This window comes from Mytilus trossulus, unplaced genomic scaffold, assembly GCF_036588685.1.
Source record: "Mytilus trossulus isolate FHL-02 unplaced genomic scaffold, PNRI_Mtr1.1.1.hap1 h1tg000373l__unscaffolded, whole genome shotgun sequence".
Classification (NCBI taxonomy): Eukaryota; Metazoa; Mollusca; class Bivalvia; order Mytilida; family Mytilidae; genus Mytilus; species Mytilus trossulus.
Window position 1 is genome coordinate 2597890 of NW_026963340.1, and position 24937 is coordinate 2622826.

A 24937-nucleotide genomic window follows, 5' to 3' on the forward strand; every position below is an offset into this window, starting at 1 on the left:
CGAGATATTTTCGTATAAATATTATGCTTGGAAATCTTATGGAAAAGATATTTTTATTTGTATATCATTCAATTAAACACGAATTTATTAAATATTTTGAAAAGGTTTATGTAATTGCTTTGATATTGAGGAGAATCCTTCAAAGCTTAGGCGTTTTTATCTGATTGGTTTATTTCGGAAAACCCTGTTTGTATTTTGTCCAATCAAAAATCAGTTAACAAATGCACTCGGCCTATTAATGTGAAAAGTGCACGTGTATTATTTCTTAGTATACAGATAAAAATGAACATCAGTAAAAAAGCCACAAAGTTCACAAAACAAACGGCTATTGAGTTGAAAGGTGAAATTATATTTTCAATACATCAAATAATCATTTCATGAGCAATCAGATCACATAAAATTTGTAGTCAATTTTACCTCTCAAGGCCAGGGTCTCCAACATTTTCTAAGGGGACGACCATTTGATATTCTGGGGGAGGCCAGGGCCATAATAAAAAATAGGTTTGTTTGCCCAAACGCTACCTACCCAGAAAAAACTGCCTACTCAAATTCTTTTATTGTCCTGATTTGACTCTACATGGACACATACTCGAACCAGTAGATAGTGCCAAGTACTTGGGAGTTTCAATATCAAACAACCTCTCATGGAACAAACATATCCAGAGTGTTACAGCAAAGGGTAACCGAACACTTGGGTTTGTCAAACGAAACCTTAAAGAATGTACCAGGAAAGTAAAGGCTGCTGGCTATACAACACTCGTGCGACCTGTCATAGAGTATGCTTCTACTATATGGGACCCAACCAACCAAGCAAGCATCAACACACTAGAACTTATACAGAGGAGAGCTGCTAGATTTGTCTATAATGACTACACATCACACACACCAGGGTGCGTCACTACAATGTTAGAAGATCTTAAATGGGACACATTACAGACAAGACGCCGTGACAACAGGCTATGCATGCTCTATCGTATCCAGAATGAGCTGATAGACATCAACAAGAGTACTTACCTCAAAGGTGGCGACAGTAGAACTCGTGGAGGACACAAGTTTTACCAACAGAGGGTCACCAGTGATGTCTACAGGAACTCCTTCTTTCCAAGAACAATCATGGAATGGAATACATTACCTGCCAGGGTTGCTGAAGCGGGATCAGTTGAAGATTTTCGCTCAGGGCTACAGACAACACATTAATACCAGACTGGACGATTGTACATAATTTTAACCGTAACAACCTGATTTTATTGTAAATACTGTATATATATAGCCTTAGGGGACTAGATATGTGATGTCACCATGCGTAGTCCCGCAGAGTTTAAACGTTTCATTAAAGGAACCCAACTCTTATATGGAAGAAGAAGAAGAAGTTTTTTTTTAATCAAATAGGCATGAAGACTAATAAACATCTGAGACTTCAATTTCTTTTCTAGAAGAAAAAAAAAGAAAATGCCTACCTACCTACCCACTGTCTCAACCTTTGGGTAGGGTTTGGGCAAACCAAAATACTTTTAAGTGTGGCCCAGGAGGATTTGTTTTTGATCGGTTATTTATTTTTGTAAACTGAGAGGACAGATTATTCATTTTCTGCACTATTTAAGCAAGATTTTTCATTTTCATTAAAGCAAGGGACTGATTATTCATTTTTTACCACTATATTTAAGCAAGGACTTATATAGATATATACGTCCCTGATTTGCGATATTCGAAAACATACAATTTTTTAAATATTTGTTAATTATGAATAATAAGATATAGGAAGATGTGGTGTGAGTGCCAATGTCAGACAACAGTACTCTCCATCCAAATAACCATCTAAAAAAAGGTAAACCATTAATACATGTATAGTCAAGTCATTGTGTACCATCTAATCAGAATACTAGTAGATCATTATCCCCTTCAGAAATTTTAAGATTCAAGATTTCATTCATAACCTCAGACACATACTTGTGTACAAGAGGACAATATATACAAACAATTTAAGATAATACATAGCGAGAAAGGACAAACTAAACACAAATACATAGTAATAAGTATATTATAAAAGACAATTAATATAATTAGATTAAGTATTTTATAATTTTCTTAACGAACTGAACCATTTATATTCCCAAGCAATATACACATATTGCATACATACATAGTATTAAAGTTAATTTAGTTTGGTTTTACCTAGCCTCTTAAAATGCAAAGTATTGTCACATATTTTGCCGAGCGGAGCGAGGCAACATTTTTTTTTAACGGTTTTGGAACCGCTGAAGGCCCAATAAGCTATAGACCTGCTGAGTTATTTATTTTCAATACATTGCAAGTCAGGTAATTTATTTTCAAACTACCACAGAACAAACCATTTATTTTTGTGATTATCAAGGCTGAGTTATTTATTTTCAAAATCCTCCTGGCCCCCCCAGAATATCAAATGGTCGTCCCCTAAGTTATCTTTATAGTATTTGATTTTCTTATTCAGCTTAAATATTGGATATTTGTTTGCATGTATTGCCTATTGGATAAAAACCTCAGCAACAACAGTATATGTTTATTGTCAAATGTGTGAAATTGGACAATAGACAATAGACAATATTTTATTGGCACTAACGCATTTACAATAAATGGTAATGACCGAATGGATAAACAATTTGCTATACATGGTAGTAAAATACAAACAATTATATATATATGTGAATAAACAATTAAAGGTATAATGAAAATCTATTACAATAGATTACTTCTTGCATTAAAACAATTTGTTACGAAAGAGGAAGATAATTTTAGTGCCTTATAGGATGTATTATTAAGTATGAGATTTATTATATTTTTATCACACAATGTGGTTACACTTTTTCCTGTAATATTAAACATTTTTAATATTAGAATAGAAGTAGAGGATATTTTGAACTTTATTCACATAATTATACCAATACAAAAATTGATCTGTTCTATAACCATGTACAATGACAATGTATAATAACTTCTGATATAATTTGTAAACATTTTTTTGTTTAACAACAGTTGCATTAAAATGGACCACTTTGGCTTACATGTCTGCGTTAATACTGCAAAATTTCTTAGACCTATGCAAAACAAATTTTGTTTCAAGAGTCTTCTTTTTTTTTAAATCAGCTATTGAGACTGCCTTAAAATATAATTTTCATTGTCAAACACAAATTCCTCTGTATCTTTTTATTGAAATGATTTATCATATATTGTTCATACAAATTGCAAGCTTAAGCGTTAATTTAAACAAGTTTGCAAATGTTTACACCTGTCCTAATTCAGGAATCTGATGTGCAGTAGTTGTCGTTTGTTATGTAATTTATACATGATTCTGTTTTTTTATATAGATTATACTGTTGGTTTTACATTAGTAATTTTGGGGCCCTTTAAAGCTTGTTGTTCGGTGTGAGCCAAGACTCCATGTTGAAGGCCTTACATTGACCTAAAATGGTTTACTTTTATAAATTGTAATTTAGCTGGAGAGTTGTCTCGTTGGCACTCATCCCACATCTTATATCTATTAAAGTAAGACTATTTTCGTTTTAGCATACAGAGATGATTATGATAAAGAGGAATTAAAGAGAACATTTATAGAGGCAGTAAAAAGTATATCAAAGAAAGATATTAAGACAGAAATTCTACAAAATGTTGACAAATATGTGAAAAAGTTAGACAAGTAAGTATAAGGTTGTGTTTACATTAAAAAAAAAAAGGTAAACAAGGAGCAAAGTTCTAGGGCCTTACAAAGTACCGTTAGTTCAAAGTTTATGGTCAGTAATTTTACTAGGATGTTATTTATTATGGGTGTTATCTATATTAGTAATAAGAAGATGTGGTCTGATTGCCAATGAGACAACCTTTCAAGAGAGATCAAATGACACAGAAATTAACAACTATAGGTCACCATAGACATGATAGATAAGACTCCTTTAAAAATGAGTAAAACCTATTAGTCCAGTCAATCTAGCATAAATTTGACCCTAACCTCAAAGTAATTGCAACAGAAGATTTAAAAGTTTTAATCTTTAGCATTATACCCCAAATCTACACAAAAAAAAGTCCCATAATATCTAACTTGAGGAAGACTAAAAAAATCACCATTTAAAATTCCTATGGAAATTTGTATTGAAAAGGGAGATAACTCTTGAAAAAAAAGGTCAATTGATACAAAATTATAACTTTACCGCTTCTATTCATAAGAATGTATCGATTCTTGATTTTTTAGCGGTCTTTACAGTATAATAAACAACTCTTAAGGTGTTTTCATATATTTTATCAAGCTATAATCTAGATTTTGTAATTCATTAGTTGACCATTTATTGAATTTTTCAACATGTCAAGGTAAAGAATCTCAAATTTAATAAAAATAATTAAGCATGTATTCTTTTTTTTGTGGTTAAAAGTTTCTTTAGATAAGTAAGTTGCTGAAATGATATAATATACAGACATAAACATTACCAAATTTTCACATTATTTTTTCAAAATGGTTACAAAGCTTCAAATTTGCAAATTCTTTAATGAAAAATGCACGAAAAAAATAAATCTACCCATACCACTTTGGTTTTGTACATTTCATGAGGAGAAGATTACATATTTCAGTCAAATACAAACATATAATCCCATCAAAGTATCATACTTTACATAAATTTCAAGAAAAACAACCAAAGACTCATTTTTGTAACAGTTATCTCCCCTTCCAATGTTAATTTCCATAGGTAATTAAAAGTGCTGATTTTGAGTTTTCCTCAAGTTAGATTTTTTGGGACTTTTTTCTGTTTATATAAAGGGCATACTGCTATAGATTAGAACTAAAACATTTTCTGTTGCAATTAGTTTGAGGTTAAATCTTTTTTGACTGGACTATATACCTCATACTCAGCAGGGCCTGAAATAACAAATGTTAAATAAAAATAAAAACTAGAAATTATTTCCTCTTTTAAAAAACTAAAATTTGAACCAAAAGTAAGTAATCAGAAACTTAAATTTTAAACTTGTGAATGAAAATTACCAGGATTTATATAACTAATTTATCAAACTTCTGTATTTCATTCAGCAGAAAAGGCATGCGATTATAAGATTGGTATATAGCATGTATAGTTCACTCATGGTGAATGGTTAAACAAATATTTATATGTTTTTCATATGTTTTTTTGTAGGTTTCTCAGGAAATCTCAAAACAGGCAGCATGTTAGAGAGGAGGGAGATTTGCCAGAATTCGACTATAATTTATATCAACAAGACGGACATCAACTTCAAAACACAGAGGGTAAAACAGAAACAGAAAGAGAGTTATTAGGTAAGGTTACAAACAATGCATTGTTAATCTTTTCTATATTATTTTGAGAGGTTACAACAAATGCATTATTAATCTTGCCTAAAGTACTGAATTAGGCTACAAAAAATGCCTTGTTAATCTCATTGAATGGGTATCATCATGATCATAGTGAAAGCTTTTAAATTATTAGATATTACTTCTTTTGAATACACAGATCTTGAATGCCACAATTTTAGTGAAACAGTTTTCTTATAAAATCTGATTCAAAATGTTTTCAAACACATTTAGATAAACAGTTAAAAATATATGAATATAATAAATCTACTTACATGACTAATGTGAATTTAAGATGATTTTAAGCATGAATCAGTTTATGGACAGCAACTCAACAACATTATAAAACAGAGGGGAATAAAACAGAAAAAAAATGAAATAATAGTAATGTTTATAATTCACACTTTTTCAACATAGACTACATGTACTTTTTATTATATTTTTGTTATTAGAAAATTATTTAATTCAGAAATATTAGTTGTTCCTACTCTGTGGTCTGCCAAAAACAATTTGACATGGAAATTAGAAAAAAAAACCAATTAATTCTATGTGTTATAACATATAGTCAGATAGTCCCTTTTAATTTGTGCTCTCTATTTTAGTGAGAGCCAGGTTCAATCCACCATTTTCTACATTAGAAAATGCCTGTACCAAGTCAGGAATATGACAGTTGTTATCCATTCGTTTGATGTGTTTGGACTTTTGATTTTGCCTTTTGATTTTTGATTTTCCTTTTTGAATTTTCCTCGGAGTTTAGTATTTTTGTGTTTTTACTTTTAGTGAACCAAATTATAGCTGAAAGAATTCATCAGGACCCAGAGGTGTTGAATTTGTTAGATGTAAGTTCTATTATTTAAGAAAAGGGAGATGGTGGGTATGTGTCATAATGAATGCAAATGAGACATCACTTAAAAAGATTCATTTTAAGATGCTTAATTTTGTGAATTGTGGAGATTGTCCAGTAAGAGCCGATTTTGGCCTCAAATTTCAGGTTCAGCTAAAGAAAGATTTGGACACTTTTTAAACACTTTTTGAGTCAGTCATTAAAAACGCTCTGATTAAAGAATAAATGTGAAAAACCTATCAAATATGCCAAAAAATGTCACTTTTCAGATGGTTTTTGTCAAAAATGAAAGTGACCACATCCGTGTTCATCCTCAACCTTTATATATATATGTTATCATCAAATACAACTTACATTTCAATATTAAGGATGAACACAAATGTGGCCACTTTCATTTAAGACAGAAACTGTCTAAATTTAGATAAAATGCTAAAATTGTGAAGATTTCAATAATTTAGCATGAGTTAATGATGCTAGTACCCAATATCTGTGCATTGAATTGTCAAAAACTGCCCATATTTATGTGTGCATTGAATTGTCAAAAACTGCCCATATTTATGTAGAGGGTGGTAAAGGGGGGTACTGAACACGGAAACACGTGAAATAAAAATCGCAAAAATGTAGCACGAAAAAATAAAAATCTGGAAAAACAAAGCACGAGAAATAAAAATGTAAATATTAAGAAAAAGAGTACCAGCAGTTGTTACTCAGCCGTTCTTGGAGATCATGTAGACATTGTTATGATGGACATACCTACCTTGTGGTCTGCTACTTGCATCCGATTTGAAAAAATATTATTATGATGGACTTTATTACATTTTGTATGGCATACATATACAATAGAAAGTAGAATGAAAACAATATACATCAATTTCTATTATATTACACAAGTTTCAAAAGGTACTATAACTCACTGACTTTGAATTACTTTTTTAATCAAATGTGGAAAAAGGCAAGAACGAGAAATTAAGAGCACCGACACGAAACACAGGAAATAAATAAGGGGAAATACGAAAGCACGCACATCAAACAAAACACGAGAAAACGAGAAATAAAACACCAAAACACGAAAACATGTGAAATAAAAAGGCCGAAAACGTTGCACGAAAATAACCCTTACCACCCTCTTATGTAGCGGAAGCATTCTTCTTTCCAATAATTAACTAAAAGTTTACATTTTAACAATTTTGTAAAACTGCTATATTTTGGGTCCAAAAAGGGGTCTTACTGGACCTATTCCTTTCACAGTTACATAGATATTTAATTTCATAGTTTTGTATTGAATATTGAATTTGTATCCCACAAGTATTTCTTTCATGCTAATTGCAAGTAACAAGTTGTTTTCTGCCAACAATTTGTTCTACAAGTGCTTACTGTTAGGTACATGTTCTATCCATAAACCTTTACATGCATGAACTATATTTATAGGACTTCCCACCAGAGAATAAAAGTTTTCCACAGTTGTCAAGTTGTCACAAGTTGTTGAAATTGACTTCAGGATCGAAACATGCAGAGACATTACGACATATAATGCTAAAATATTTCAGGTAAGTGCAGGTATGATGTAATCAAAATTCAGCTAAAGGGGGAAACAAATATTTTACAACTATTAAAGTTAGAATTTCATGAATTTAGTAGTAAGAAGTAGCTGTATTACAATCCTTATGATACCATGTTCATGCAAAATTAATTGCCTTTCATAAAAAGGGTTCAGTTAAATCCTCTAAATCCAAGAATTTACCAAAAATATCAATATTCCAAAGAGAGCTGTGGTGTAGTGGTTAGTGCATCGGACTACTAACACAAAGGTTCCTGGTTCAATTCCTGTTCGGGTTGAAAATTTCAGGAACACAATTTTCGGCTCTCCCATGACACCATTTGCGAGTATGGTCTTGAGGAAACGATGATAGTATGCAGAAGGGGACGATAAATGGCTGACCCGTGTTAAGAGAGAGCCATGTCTCTTGCACGTTAAAGACACCCTTGTAGATTTCGAAAAAAGAGTAGGCTAATGGCGTTACAAGATAGCACTCGCACCCGCAAAGTAGAAAGGGATTAATATAAGTTGCAAAACTTGTTTCCCAATCCACTAAAAAAAAAAAATTTAAACTAATTTCTCATAAATACAGCAACCAGTATTTTTTATGTCCCATTTTTGGCTGATGTGTCTTTTTCTGTCTGTGTGATTGTTTCTTCGTTAGTTTGTCACTCTGGTCATTTACAGTCAGAGTTCAGGTAAACGTTTGTTTGGGTCAAGGTAGTTTTGGAAGAAGTTGAAGTCCAATCTACTTGAAACTTAGTACAAAAACTCCAAATGATATGATCTTTCAAATTTAATGTCAAATTAGAGTTTTTACCCTAATTTTACGGTCCGCTAAAAATAGAAAATGGGGGGGGGGGGTCATCTGTGTATTATGGACACATTCTTGTTTTGATTTAAGAGTGATTTTATCTGTGATGTCAGCTTGTGAAATGTTGTTTCTGTGATTACAGAGTTGTACAGACTCAAGCAGAAGATTTAGTGGCTGGTGAAGAAACAGACCGGTTAGTACAGACATATGTCAATAATTTAATTTTGGATGTAACACGTCTTCTGATTGGCTAACGTTATATTGTTATGAGCCCTTAGACATAATTTAGTCATGTGACCGTGATGTCATCAACGTTTTTTCGTGGGTTTTCTACGGTTTAAAATGTAATTTAGAATGAAATTATAAGAAATGACTGTAACATTTTTTCTGTCTATTCAAATTATATATAAAAAAAATGTGGTGCACACTGTTAAATAACCCGCTACGCATGTTATTCAGTGTGCACCAAATTTTTATGTTATTTCTTCATAGACAGAAAAAATATTACAGTCATTCCTCAAATGTATGCTGAAAACAAATCTTCATGTCGTATTGAAAAAAATCACAAAAAACATTGTCCTCTGTGGATGTCTTTCAATTGTAAAATGTAAATTTCTCCTTCAAAAACCAACCATGCATTGAAAATATTAATGAAAAATTAAAACAAAAAAATTTAAAAAAAAGGAACATTTTTGATTGTGTATAATATGCATTCCCCTCTACATGTACCTGCTACATTTTTGAGGTAAAGAAATGTGCACTATACATATCTAAATATAAAAAAGAAGATGTGGTATGATTGTCAATGAGACAACTATCTACAAAAGACCAAAATGACACAGACATTAACAACTATAGGTCACTGTACAGCCTTCAATAATGAGCAAAGCCAATACCGCATAGTCAGCTATAAAAGGCCCCGATAAGACAATGTAAAACAATTCAAACGAGAAAACTAACGGCCTTATTTATGTAAAAAAAATAACGAAAAACAAATATGTAACGCATAAACAAACAACAACCACTGAATTACAGGCTCCTGACTTGGGACAGGCAAATACATAAATAATGTGGCAGGGTTAAACATTTAAGTGGATTCAACTGACTAAAGACAGTTAATGTAACAATACAGATAATGACACATAAACTGCATGGGATGTTGTATTTAATCATAGAAACTAATTCGTGTATTATGCAATAATGACATGTATCATTAGAATCTACTATTGAAGGTCTGTGGTTTTCTCCAGCACTCTGGCTTCCTCCACCAATAAAAACTGGCTGCCTTGAAATAGCCTAAATGCTGTGCTAAAAAGTGGCGTTAAAACACAAAAAATCAAAAAATCAAATCATTAGAATCCAGAATTTTAATTGGCTGACAATAATCATGAGGTACTCCGATATCACATATATCATATGACTACACTTGCTGTCATGGCAATCTTAAAAGAGAGTAAAAAGCTTGCTTTAACTCTTAATTTCATGGTTGTAGCTTGAAAAGGGATTGGTAAAATTGACTGATTTTTTAAAAATAAATTTATAGGGTTGAAAAAGTAGATATCGGCCATCATATCGCACACATATTTTTAATAGTATACAGCTTTAAACGTGCTTTAGTGTTCACTTTCACAACCTCTTAACCTGAGTTTTGTTCATTTGGACACTAGATTGTATGAGAGAAATGTTCACCTGCTTGCTTATATTTATTGTTAAGAAAGCCATGTACCCTATTTCCGAAATATTCTTTATTTTGTAGATGCTCTGAGATGGCAACAGAAATAAGAAATTTTGTTAGTGTATGTCATCTGAGAAAACAACACTGTGATCAGGTTTGTGTTATACAATAATTTAGTTTTGGATGTAACACGTCTTCTGATTGGCTGACGTTATTTTGTTATGAGCCCATAAACATAATTTAGTCATGTGACCGTGATGTCATCAATGTTTTTCATGGTTTTCTACGGTTTAAAATGGAATTTAGAATTAAATGATAAGAAATGACTGTTATGTTTATTCTGTCTATTCGAAATAACATAAAAAATGTGGTGCACACTGTAAAAAACTGCTAAGTGCATTATTCAGTGTGCACCAAATTTTTTATGTTATTTCTTCATAGAAAGAAAAAATATTACAGTCATTCCTTAAATGATGGAATGTAGAAAAGGTTAATATCCAAAATTGTCAAAAAGTAGAAGGTTATTTCACTGAGGGCTCAGCCCAAAATGTAATAATATTTATAAGGGTTGACAATTTTGGATATTCATCACTTCTAAGGGGCCACAATTGTTTTATTATACCAAACTAACAGAAGAACAGCTTTTTAAACCATTGAAAAAGCACTGTATAGTAATTAACACAAGTTAACGTTAAAAGAAAAATTTGTGTCTGAGTTTCTCGTAAATACAATTTTTTTGGGACTTTTCACTAAAAATTTCAAATAGTACTGGAGCTTTCATTATTTAAAGCAAATTTTACCCTGATTTTTTGACATTTCATAAAATATGGGTATTAAATAGTTTTGATTATGTTTTATTTGCTAGTGTGAAGATGAGAAAAAGCCATCATATGAAGATATATTAACATCACTTTTATCGCTGTATGTGGAATTGTTCCTACAGTCTAATAGGTGAATATTTTAACATTGATATTTCTCAGAATATAATCAAATGTAACACTAATTACAACACCAAAGACTGAGTTGAATAATTACATCAAATTTAGGTTCTTTGAATTCATTTCTATTCGTTGGATACCAATTTTCGTGGATTTCATGGGTACAGGAGAACCATGAATTCAAATGTTCAACAGTAACAAATTTTCTAAAGGAATGAGTGTAGACTTTGCCAAAACCACGAAATTAAATATCCACGAATATGTAAATTTTCCTCAAACCACGAAAATTGATAACCACGAAAATAAAGGAATCCACAGTAATTTGAGTTCATTTTATAATTTTCATTGATATCAATAATCGGTCTTACTAATTAGTTAAATGAAGAATTTTAGCAACAAGAAGAAAAAAAATTGTGACAAGAAGTGAAAATTTATGACAAGTAACATAAGGGTACCCAAATTGCACCGAGTACCCAAGTTGCACCTATTTAGAAAAAATAGCAACGAAAATCTTACAAGATTTCCTAGAGACTAAACAATTTGTATTTTTATGATTTGATACTATGCACGTCTTTCAACACAAGTAAACATATTTAGATATACACAAAACGTTCACAGTATCTATCAACAGATGCACTCTTTACTGAAAAAGCAAAATGTATGAAAACGTCATCATGCGACGTCATCAAAACGTCATCTTTTTAAAATTAGCAAATAAAATATATTATAAGTATCCATTTCGTACAATATGAAGTGTAAGCATGGACTAATACCCAATTGTTCAAAATATTTGAAAAAATTAAACAAAAGCTCGGTTAATTAGACTTTTGACGATGTGAATTTAAGCATGGATGCAATTTGGGTACAATAAAGAAGGATAGGGCTACAAAATAAACACAATAAGGACATTTATTTCTTGATCATAAAAAAACGTAGGTGAAAAAACTGTCAAAATAGGTGCAATTTGGGTACCGTTACGCTAGATAAAATTATTGAAAAGAAGACAAATTAAGGGATGAGAAAATTTATAAACCACTGAATTTATAACAGAAATGGTCAATAAAGTACAGTTCATAATTTGATGTTCTATAAAGTACCACTATGTACATTAACAATACAATCTTGTATAAATGAATTTTCAATGAAAAATATTTTGATAAATTATTTTTATGTATGTATGATTGTTAAAAAAAAAGAGTTAAATTTAATGGAGAATTTGGTTTCTTTCATATGACATTAATTTAAAACCCAGCCATCTATAAACTGTTAATTTAATTGATTGATTATCGGTTAGACCAATAATGTCCAGTATCAAATATTTTATGCATATTTAAATTTTTTCTTGCATTATTCTTAATATTTTGTATATATATTCTAGATACATATTAAGTTGTTGTACTTTTTAATAACAAAGGTCAGGAAATAACAAAAACAAGACAGGGAGACAACTCTGTGGCTTTGTAAAGTATTTGTTACCATGGCAGCAACATCAGCTAGACTTACTTTTACAATTGTCATCCGTAACGGAAGAAGATGCAACAGTTATTATTCCTCTTGCAAGGTACTTAATTGATAAATTAGAATATGTCATGATATAGATATAAGAAAATATGGTATGTGTGCCAATGAAACGACTCTCCATCCAAGTCACAATTTTTTTTATAAGTACAGTCTTTAACATGGAGACTTGGCTCACACCAAACAGCAAGCTATAAAGGGCCCCAAATATTACTAGTGTAAAATTATTCAAATGAGAAAAACAACGGTCTAATCTATATAAACAACAAGAAACACTTATGAACCACATCAACAAAAGACAACATCAAATTCCTGACTTGACAGGTGCAAACATTTGCAGCGGGTTTAAACTTGTTAATGGTACCAAACCTTCACCCTTATCTGAAACAATAGTGTAACATCACAACAAAAAAAGACACACTATAAAATATTAATTGAGATGGCTTAACTCAATCAAAAGACAATTAACTTTGCTAAAGAAACAGGTCAGACATGTCAGATATCTGTTTTAAAACATAAAAAGTAAAAAAAAAATTTAATTAATGAATCTTGTATTTATCAGGGCTATATTGATAAAGACAGAGGAGTATCCTGAGGAAAAGATTTATCTTAGACAGGTTTTGGCTGTAAGGTCCCTCCATAGTAAAGTAGGGGATGCAGTGGACGACATCAATGAGGTACAGTTAAAAGTTGTTAAGGGCTGTTCCAAAATCTATGAAGTAGGGGTGACTGGATGTTCTCAAATTAACTGAATATAGGTGGTCATATTTTCAGTAGAATTATGTAAGAATTATATAACTATTGATTTTATTTTTAGGATGGTTCTGGTTGTAAAAAGTGCCTCATGCCCTCATGTATTTTATTCTGGAACAGCTCTTAAATTTGACTCACAGACTTCTATTGACATTAAAATCATTACAATGTGGATTTATTTATTTTCATTGGTATAGAATTTACAGTCTTTTATATTGAGAAAATCCATTCCAGTCTGTAAACTTGACAGACCATATCACCAAACTCCTCTCAAAAAATGATGAATAAACTAAGATTGCCAATTTTATGAGTTTTGCATTAAAAATAATCATTGCATTTGTACTTTTCAGACAATGAAGTCAGTGTCAGCGCCAAGAAAACTGCTGTCATGGTTAAGAAACCAAGATGCACCCCTAGTTGAGGAATTTCCAAACGATAAAAGATTTAAAGGGACCATTGTGACAAAGTTTTTGTTAGAGGAAGCTACAGAGGATCAGACTGAAAGACTAACAGACGTAATAATATAAGTTGTTCACCTCCTTCTTAGGAGCACAAAGAATTGTATGGTATATGTCAATGAGGCTTCAAATCAAAAAGACACAAAGGAAAAAAAAACATTCTTAAGGTTTTTTAAGTATTTATACCATAAGTCAGTAGCTAGACTTAATTGACTAGGCTGTAAATATAAAAAAAGAAGATGTGGTATGATTGCCAATGAGACAACTATCCACAAAAGACCAAAATGACACAAACATTAACAACTATAGGTCACCATACAGCCTTCAACAATGAGCAAAGCCCATACCGCATAGTCAGCTATAAAAGGCCCTGATAAGACAATGTAAATCAATTCAAATGAGAAAACTAAAGGCCTTATTTATGTTAAAAAATGATCGAAAAACAAATATGTAATACATAAACAAACAACAACCATTAAATTACAGGCTCCTGACTTGGGACAGGCACATACATAAATAATGTGGCGGGTTTAAACATGTTAGCGGGATCCAAACCCTCCCCCTAACCTGGGACAGTGGTATAACAGTACAACATAAGAACGAACTATAAAAGTTTTCCTGCTGTAGGAGCTTCTTGTCCGACAATACTACTTCACCCTCTGATGAAAACTAGCTGTCATAATAAAAACATTATAAAAACTTATAGAGATAGATGTGGTATGATTCAATGAGACAACTATCCATCAAAGTTCAAATAAAGTGAGTTGAAACAACTATAGGCCACAGTACAAAAATATTAAAATTGGCACTAAACAACCAACATTCAATCGATCTATTGATTGCTCCTTATCTATACAAGGTGTAATACGATAAAATATAGCTTAGGAAAGGTACATGATCTGTCAGTTATCAAAGATTTCAGAAAATACATGATATGTCAGTAATCAGATTTCAGAAAATACATGATTTGTCAGTAATCATAGATTTCAGAAAATATGTGATCTGTCAGTAATCAGATTTCAGAAAATACATGATTTGTCAGTAATCAGATTTCAGAAAATACATGATTTGTCAGTAATCAGATTTCAGGAAATACATGGTCTATCAGTAATTATAGATTTCCGAAAATACATGATCTGTCAGTAATCATAGATTTCAGAAAATAAATGATCTGTCAGTAATCATAGATTTCAGAAAATAAATGATGTGTCAGTAATCATAGATTTCCGAAAATACATGGTCTGTCAGTCATCATAGATTTCAGAAAATACATGGTCTGTCAGTTATCATAGATTTCAGAAAATACATGGTCTGTCGGTTATCATAGATTTCAGAAAATATATGGTCTGTCAGTAATCATAGATTTCAGAAAATACATGGTCTGTCAGTTATCATAGATTTCAGAAAATACATGGTCTGTCAGTAATCATAGATTTCAGAAAATACATGGTCTGTCAGTTATCATAGATTTCAGAAAATATATGGTCTGTCAGTAATCATAGATTTCAGAAAATACATGGTCTGTCAGTAATCATAGATTTCAGAAAATACATGGTCTGCCAGTTATCATAGATTTCAGAAATTACATGGTCTGTCAGTAATCAGATTTCAGAAAATACATGGTCTGTCGGTTATCATAGATTTCAGAAAATATATGGTCTGTCAGTAATCATAGATTTCAGAAAATACATGGTCTGTCAGTTATCATAGATTTCAGAAAATATATGGTCTGTCAGTAATCATAGATTTCAGAAAATACATGGTCTGTCAGTAATCATAGATTTCAGAAAATACATGGTCTGCCAGTTATCATAGATTTCAGAAATTACATGGTCTGTCAGTAATCAGATTTCAGAAAATACATGGTCTGTCGGTTATCATAGATTTCAGAAAATATATGGTCTGTCAGTAATCATAGATTTCAGAAAATACATGGTCTGTCAGTAATCATAGATTTCAGAAAATACATGGTCTGTCAGTTATCATAGATTTCAGAAAATACATGGTCTGTCAGTAATCAGATTTCAGAAAATACATGGTCTGTCAGTAATCATAGATTTCAGAAAATATATGGTCTGTCAGTAATCATAGATTTCAGGCAATACATGATCTGTCAGTTATCATAGCTTTCAGAAAATACATGGTCTGTCAGTAATCAGATTTCAGAAAATACATGAACTGTCAGTAATCAGATTTCAGAAAATACATGGTCTGTCAGTAGTCAGTAAATCAAATGAATCTACAGTTCAAAGGCTTGTGATAAAATGTATGCCTTGCTTATTTATGTGTGCTTCATATTTTTCAGATATTTTCTTATAATGAAGCAGATGATGAAGAGGAATCGCCAATGGATAAAACTCCTTCTAAGGGAGCACCATCTACCAAACAGAAAGAAGATTTAGAACAGCTCAATTTCTTTATTGATACTGGTGTGAAACAGGACAAGTTGGTAGGATTTTATAAAGTGCTCATTTCCTGTATATTGGAAGTAACTTTTTATCTACCCAAACATGCATTGCCTTCACAGGATTTCCATGCCCTAGGATAATATGATATGGGTTTATGTTGTGATTCTGTCACTGAGTCGGCATGACAGATATTACTTAATTCAATCTTAACTTAAGAAGAATGTTTGGATTGTAAAGTAAGATTGGCTAGTAAAGGGTAACAACCAAGAAATATTTTGTTGGAGAATAGATATTTTAATTAAAGGTTGTTCCATTAAAACGTTCATGGGACCCAAGGAAGGCATTTTGAAATCTCAATTTATGGATAGGTGACAAATAAAGGGAAAACTAACCCATTTATAAAGTTCCTTTCCTGGGTACCATGTATGTTCAAATGCGAAAAAAAAAAACAGCCCTTAGATGATTAATGTATTACACAATTTGACAGCTACTTCGATATTAACTCAACCTGATATCAAGAAAACACAACACTAGAATGAGCAGTGTGTGATGTAGAAAAGTGACATTATCATGCTATCCAATTTTTTCTAATAGATTCACCAAATAGCTGGAAATTCAAAATATAATTCCATTTTCAACTATGCAAAGTATAATGTTGGAATTATTTTGTGCTTAGGGCTATTCCAGAAAAAAATGTTGGGGGCCTCAGGGGTCCGTGGGGGTTGGTGGGTTGGAAGGCATTTTTTGTCAGCACCCGCCACCCAGACAATTGTAATTGAGAACTATAGTGCATTATAGTGTGAAAAGTTGCTCTGATACCCATCACCCATGTATAATTAATACAATGTGCCTTCCAATCCCACCCCCATACATTTTTTCTGGAATAGCTCTTATATTATTTATCACCTTTCTCAAACAAGAAATTGTAAAGTTACATTTTATTTTTATAGGAATCTGCTGCCAATGAAGACTTATTCTACATTGATAAGGGAGGATTAGCTTTAGGACAGAATAAAGCAGAAGACATGAAGGACCAATCAGAGGATGAAAATGAGGCTGATGTAGCCATGGATACAGATCTTAATGACAATGTAGAAAAGATGGATGTAGAAATATTTCACATTGATACCTCTTTAACTATGACACTGAAAAAAGATGAAAACAAACATTTGGAAGAAAAAGAGAATGAAATAATTACTAGCGATGACCAAACATTGGAGGCAGATAAACATGAAAGTTTTGAGGTAAAAAATGTCAATTTATTTGATGACAATGATCAAAGTCCACAAAAACACAATAGAAAAAGTCTTGCTCCAGATACACCAGTTGAAAGAGAAAGTAAAAAAACACCCAAAAGGTCAAGAAAAAGTTCAGCATCTCTTGATAACCAGATTGATTCAGAAAATAATTGTAAAAGTTTGGGAATCAGTTCAAGCAAAAAAAAGTCACATTTGCAAATTGATAGAGTTAATAAAGTAATGTATTTGAGAAAAAGTCCTATAAAATCTTCTGTCAGTTCTGATGTTGAGGACTTGTTAGAGGTGATGGACAAAGACTCGCACAATAAGTCTTCCAAGAAGAGTTCAAAGAAATTAACCTCTGTAGAAGTTTATGACGGAAATTGTATTGAAGATAACCATAAAAGACGAAGGAAAACTTCTTTGACATCAAATGAGAAAGACGTGAAACAAGAAAGCTACGAACAGAAGAGCAATACATCTTTGTCAGAAAAAATAGGAAATCAGGGTGATAATATGGATTTTTCACTTGTAATAGAATATCAAGGTGCAGTAAAGCACTCAGATGATAGTGGAAATGGGAATGTTAATTGTTTGAAGATAAGAGCTCAAATTGGCAAGGAAGATTCTGGAATTGAAAATATAGAAGACAAAAGCGAGGAAACTGCGGGAAATCGAGATAAATCGAGGGGAAATAAACGTTTGTCAGAGAGTTCAGTGGCATCTGATTTAAGCACTAAAGAAAAACAAAGTAAAGAACAGGTGAAAACAATTGTTCAGTCTCGGAATACTAGACGATCCACACGTTTATCAGAATGCTCTGTTAGCTCAGATTTAAATGATGAAAAACCTGAATCAGTCAAAAATATGAAAGATAGCTGTAAATTAAAAGAGAGTCAAAAGAAACAAACACAAATTGAAAACTTTATGGTACCAAGAAGCAAGATTAAAAGTTGGCAGGATAAATTTGGTGGTCAGGAGTTTCAGGCTAATGGAGCTGACCTGATGAAGGTGTTTTAATCACTTTTGTTTAAGCCTTTCCTCCATTGAAATTTTTTATTTGCATACTTGATTCGCATAGGATTTTTTTGATAAAATGCTGAACTTATGTTTTGAAGTATTAAGGCATTGTGAAAAACAACTATTTCATCAAATAAATTTAAGTCAGATATTCCTATGATATTCCTTTTCATATTGAATACAAACTTTATTAATTCAACTGCAGACACTTTGTAGTCAAAGTGTTTCAACTGAGGTACTACACAGGCGTCAAAAGGCGTCATTATGGAGTAAGGAGGGTGGCGTCAATATGGAGGAAAGGGTTAAGCCATACCCTATCATAAAAATAAAAGGGACCCTAAAAATACTTAACTTTCATGGTTCTATCTGTTTAATTGGGGTTTGATTTGCAGTGTTATAGAAAGATGAAAAAGTTTCAAACTAAAATGATTTATTTGTTTGATGAATTAGGAAGGTGACATACAGTTGCTTACGGTGGTACCTAACATTACAGGGAGATAACTCTGATAAGTCAGCTAAATGTTTTATTACATTGTGTTGTAAAAGGAATATTAAGCTTCTCAATGATCAAAATTGGTGTTTGTCAAACTGATATATAACCAGTGTAATTTTTCTGACAAAACGGTTGGTTCAAAATTTTTGAAATTTTTATATATTTTTGTTAAAGGGTCAAAGTAAAAACTTTGACAAAATTTTATGAAAATTAAACGAGCCAAATTAATTTTAGTGAAAGTGTTGGGTACCACCTTAAATCCACATCATTTGGAATTGGATGATAGTTGTCTAATTGTCACATCTCCTTAATTTTAAATAGCCTTAATTTCCATGATTCTGTATATTGAAATACAAGCAGTGTGGTTTTGAATCAATTTATATTGGCAGGGGACTGGGGTTTCCTTAAATTTGTAAGTCAAATTAAGCAAATTGTTATTTGTTGTGTAAGAATTTCTGAGATATTAATGAAGATGGAAAAATGGGGGGAGCTTAATGTTTGTTATGGTGTTAATAGCACAAATATTTTTTAAAGATTCTGTGCCAAATGATATTGTTTTCAATCAAGAGGTATATGGCTTCTACAACCATACCTAAATCCCCTACTGAAAAAAATTTCAGCATTTAAAAATTTGTAATTGCAGAGTAAGGAAATATTACCAGCTGTAAGGAAAACAAGATCAGGTAGAAGAATAAGTTCCAGAGTGAGTCCAGAGAAACACAGTTCAAAAGCAAGTACAACAGAAACATCAATGGACGATTCTCTTCTAAGTCTAGATATGACTGTTGCAGATGACTATGATTCAAGTTCATCAAATAAGAGGGAAAGACAGAAAAGAGGAAAGAAAGTTGTTCATGCAGATGATCTTGTTGTGCCAGATTCCAATGATGAAGAATTTGAAGATTCACCAATTTTACCTAATATAACCCAATTCATGGCAAAAACTGATACAGAATCAAATTTATCAGGGGAGGTAATCAATGTTGGCAGGAAAAGGGAAAATGACCTTGGAACACCTAGATCACTTAGGAAGAGAAAAAGGTCATATGAATCATCAACACCAATCAGTACTAAGAAGATTTCAGAAGAATCTGAGTCAATGGAGTCAGTAGAGATAAATGAATCCACGAAAAAGAATCTTCCAAGGATCATAGAAACAGAAGAATACATTGTTATGTCAGAACCCAGCAGTGAGGGTCAACAGGGAGAATCAGTAGGTTTTCAGACAAGGGTACAACTGAAAACGGTTACTTCTAAAAACAACTTCAACTGTATTTGTTTTATCTCATTGAGTGACATAACTGAAAAAAGTTATCATTAAAGTATTTAACCAAATCATGAAATGCACTAATAAACCATCTTTCAGGGGACATAACTCTCAAGAAATTTTGGAAATAATTTATTTTAATTATGTCTATACTATACACTATCTCAGAATTAAGTAAAACTATAGGTCAACCACCAACAGAGTTTTCGTTGGTATATCTGCTTTTGTTTCTGTGGACAGACTATGCTGCACATTTTCTGAACTTTTTATATCAAAGGTTGGATATGCATATTGCTGTTTCAATGCCATGGACAAAACCATCTATATCATTCACTTGAAATGATCTGAACCAGAAAACTGCATGACAGATCCAATATATAAAACTAAAATAAATATGAATAATTTAAAGTTTTTTTATTGGACATCAACATTTTTCTGGTTCAGATCATTTCAAGTGAATGATATAGATGGTTTTGTCCATGGCATTGAAACAGCAATATGCATATCCAACCTTTGATATAAAAAGTTCAGAAAATGTGATATGATTGTCAATGTCACAACTATCCACATACAATGAGTTAAGGTGGTACCCATCACTTTAACTAAAATTAATTTGGCTCGTTTAATTTTCTTAAAATTTTAACAAAGAATTTACTTTGACCCTTTGACAAAAATATAAAAATTTCAAAAAATTTGAACCAACTGTTTTATCAGAAAAATTACACTGGTTATATATCAGTTTGACAAAAACTTATTTTGATCTTTGAAAAGCTTAATTTTCCCTTAACAACACAATGTAATTAAAACGTTTAGCTGATTTTTCAGAGTTATCTCCCTGTAGTGTTAGGTACCACCTTAAGTTCCATTGAAGTGGACGAAAACAATTATAGGCTAGATACACCATTACAAATAAAAACATATGTTGTGATTGGATAGGAGATAACTCTCCAAATGACAGAGAAATTAACAGCTATAGGTGATGTCACTGTGTGGCCTTCAACAATATGTAAAACCCAGTCTGTATTGAAGATGAAAAGAATTGGTAATCAGCTCAACTCAGGGATTAAATTGATTTTATTTGGAGATTTGTGTACAGTAAATTCAGAAATTATTGCGTACATTTATTATTGCGATTTTGTCATTGTAGATTTAAATGAAATTTTAATTTTTACGATTTTGAGAAAAATCATGTTAAATTCATATAAAATATTTCAAAACCTGAGTTTAAATTATTGCTTTTACAACTCAGTCGCATTTTTCACAATTATAAAAACCTCGCATTAATTTCTGAATTTACAGTATATGTTAAATCTCAACACTACAAAAACATTTTCTGATGAATCACCAGCTTAAACATGTTAACGGTTTATGCCCCCAAAAATTGCTGGTTTATAGACACAACACTTGGTACACTACTGTTAATTTTGAATATCATATATGGACTGTAAATGCAGAAATTATTGTATGTGTTTATAACTACATTTTATGAAAAATGGACAAAAATGCGTGATTGGTTATTGCTATTTCTTGAAAAGCTGCAAACAGATATATCTATCAGCTATTAGAGTGCTGGTACTCATTATTGCGATACTCACCCATTCCAATTTTTTTGCAATAATAAAAACCTCGCTATCATTTCTGAAATTTACAATTTTCTTTTTTCTTTTGACAGGAATCAAGTGAGAAAATTGAGAAATCAAAGCAATCTAAGAGGAGGTAAGTGTTAGGAATTTTACGGGAAAATATTTTGTTTTTGTTTGATATAGAAATTAATCTTTATTTTTTTGTTATGGAAAAGAGCAATATGAATTATTATACCATTCCCTATTTGTGGTTTGTGTAAACATTCCCCATCGCGCATGTGGCAGGCGAACTCTACTCCAGTCTTAATTGACCATTATTGCCAGCTTTCCTGCTTAGGGTCAATGGTTCTCTTTGATTACTCCAGCTTCCTCAACCCAAAAAATTGACTGCTTTGAAAAAGCATAAGTGTTGAAAGTAGTGTTAAAAAAACAATTAATCAATCAGTTGATATTTATCCAGCATAATGTCTTGAATGCATCATGATCTTAATGAAATGTTTTAGAAAACATTTCTAAGAAAAAGAAGTAGTGCATTATTTAGAAATATTATATATGCATACATACTAGATTATGGAGTACTAGTGTGTGTCCAATCGAGAACTGCTCTAGTTCATTACTTTTGGAATATTTATCAAAAAGTAGTATTTCTATAAGAGTATTATCTATACTATATATGCCTATACATAAAACAACACAAACGCAAATATCAATTTGCCGTCAGCCCGCTGTATTTGATGGACGCCGGATGTAATTTTATTATAACACAAACAATATTGTATCAAACAACAAATAATAAACATGTCGCAACTCAATGCTTCTATACACTCTCTCTTAAATTTTCTAAAACATTTCCCTCATGGATTTTCGAGGCCGTCCAGGAAAAACCAAATTTTTTAAAATTGAAACCTGTATCTGACAACAATGCCAAGCCTATCTCAGGAAAAAGGTAGCCAGACCTTGCCTTATATAACAAGAGAGATGACGAACAAACAATTTTGAACAAAAATAAAATACTTCAAAAATATATATATATATACATTATGACTTGAGTTTAAGTCATGCACGTACGAACGGCGGCTAGAAAGTGACAAACAAATCAAACATACCCGTATCTAAATCAACCCACTCTGATTGGACCATACGCATATTACCCATAACGTCAATACAATATTTTCCCGCTTTACTTCGAACCGTGAGAAAATATTATTATGGAGTGTGTGTCCGAACGAGAACTGCTCTAGTTCATTACTTTAGGAATATTTATCAAAAAGTAGTATTTCAATCTTTGACACACTCCCCATTTCCATTCTCAATTTTATTACAATAAAAGTCCTGTCAAATTGTTTTTTTACCAACACGTGAAATGTTATATAATGAATTTCAATAGAAATACCTTTAATCTTTTAATATATCATTAATGAGTAATTATATAATTGTTTTTTTCAGACAGTCAGAGCCATTGAGTAAAATAAATACACCAAACAAAACAAGACGGAAAAGTGAAGCATACAGTTTAAAGAAAGGTATGTATGATGACCAACTCCAAATAGGTTTTATTTATTCACCACAAAGGAAAATTATCGTTTTTTTATTTGGGGATGATTAGGAGGTATTGGCTACCAAACAGTGTTTGTGCAACTACTTGAAAACATTTGAAGAAATCTTGTCAAATTTTAATACTGTATATTGCTGTGTTTAATACACAGTTGTATAAATCTGATAGTCTCTTGTTTTACATGCTTATACAGATTGAAGATCTAGATTCAAGATCTTGGCTGCATTCACTATATACTGTGTATTCATTATTATTTTTTGGATACCTATTTTCGTGGGTACAGGTAAACCACAAAATTAAACGTTTAACAAATGACAAATTTTCTATAGGCTTGTATGCAGACCTCTGCAAAAGCATGAAATTAAATATCCATGAACATACAAGTTTTCCTTTATCAACGAAAATTGGTACCCATGAAAATAAATGAATCTACCCTTACTTATAGAAATAACAAATACTATTTGAAATTTTCTTTTTTCTTTCAGGTATGACATTACGTACAAGAAAAAGTAGTGCATCACATGATTAGCAGAATTGAGATAATTGTTTCAAAACATTTTTAAACTACTCACAAGAAGAACTTAACAAAATCTAAAAGAATTTTCATTTTCAAATGAAAAGATTCTATAAATGAGTTTTAGCAGATTCTGTGCTTTGGTTGAAATTCTTAAATATCTAGTAAGGATAAATGTTATGCTTGCATTGTTTATATCAAAGAATGATAAATGTATGAATTTATGTTAATGATTTGTAAATTTTTATAGAAATGATAACATAAAAGTTCATTTCCAATGACAATGTGTTATTTTGATTAACTACTGAAAATTCAAAAATTATTGCGATTTTATGATTTTAAACTGAAACCATAAATGCAAGTTTAAATTATTGCGTTTATTTCCCTGTCACATTTGTCGCAATAATAAAAACATCTCAATAATTTATGAGTTTACAATATGTAATTTCTGTGCCATGCAGGGGTGGATCCAGCCATTTTAAAAAGGGGGGCTCCTAACCCATGACAAAGGGAGGGTTCCAACTACATGTTCCCATTGAAATGCATTGATGGTCCAAAGAAAAGGGGGGTTCCAACTACATGTCCCCATTATAATGCATTGATCGTCCAAAAAAAGGGAGTCTAACCCTTGGACCCCCCTCTGGATCCGCCACTGCCATTGATGACTAATGACATGATACATGTATTGTTGATGAAATGTCTTTGGCAAGGGTATACACATGAAATGGATGGAATGAAAGAAATCAAATTATCTTGAAATTAAAATGATTAACAGACTAATTTGGACTGGATCAAAAGGGAATAAATTTGTACTGCAACAAAAAATGTATATAATATGAAAGTTTTTAGATATAGGAAGATGTGGTATGAGTGCCAATGAGACAACTCTCCATCCAAGTATCAATTTATAAAAGTAAACCAAAAAAAAAAAAGTAACACCTCCACCCATAAACTGCTTTAAAATTGTAATGTCTATGTTATAATCACTGATGCTACGAT

General features: G+C 31.6%; 1 protein-coding gene across 1 annotated transcript; it reads left to right on the plus strand.

The window, feature by feature from the left end:
- The first annotated feature begins 219 nt into the window (after positions 1-219).
- Positions 220-24306, plus strand: LOC134701967 (uncharacterized). Its single transcript, XM_063563087.1, has 16 exons — positions 220-340; positions 3541-3670; positions 5151-5290; positions 6104-6162; positions 7596-7714; positions 8661-8711; positions 10275-10347; positions 11059-11144; positions 12546-12692; positions 13212-13326; positions 13753-13917; positions 16166-16309; positions 17219-17512; positions 21959-22002; positions 23316-23392; positions 23910-24306. The coding sequence occupies exons 1-16, from the start codon at positions 283-285 to the stop codon at positions 23951-23953; spliced, it is 1746 nt and encodes a 581-aa protein (XP_063419157.1). The 5' UTR covers positions 220-282; the 3' UTR covers positions 23954-24306.
- The last annotated feature ends 631 nt before the right edge of the window (positions 24307-24937 follow it).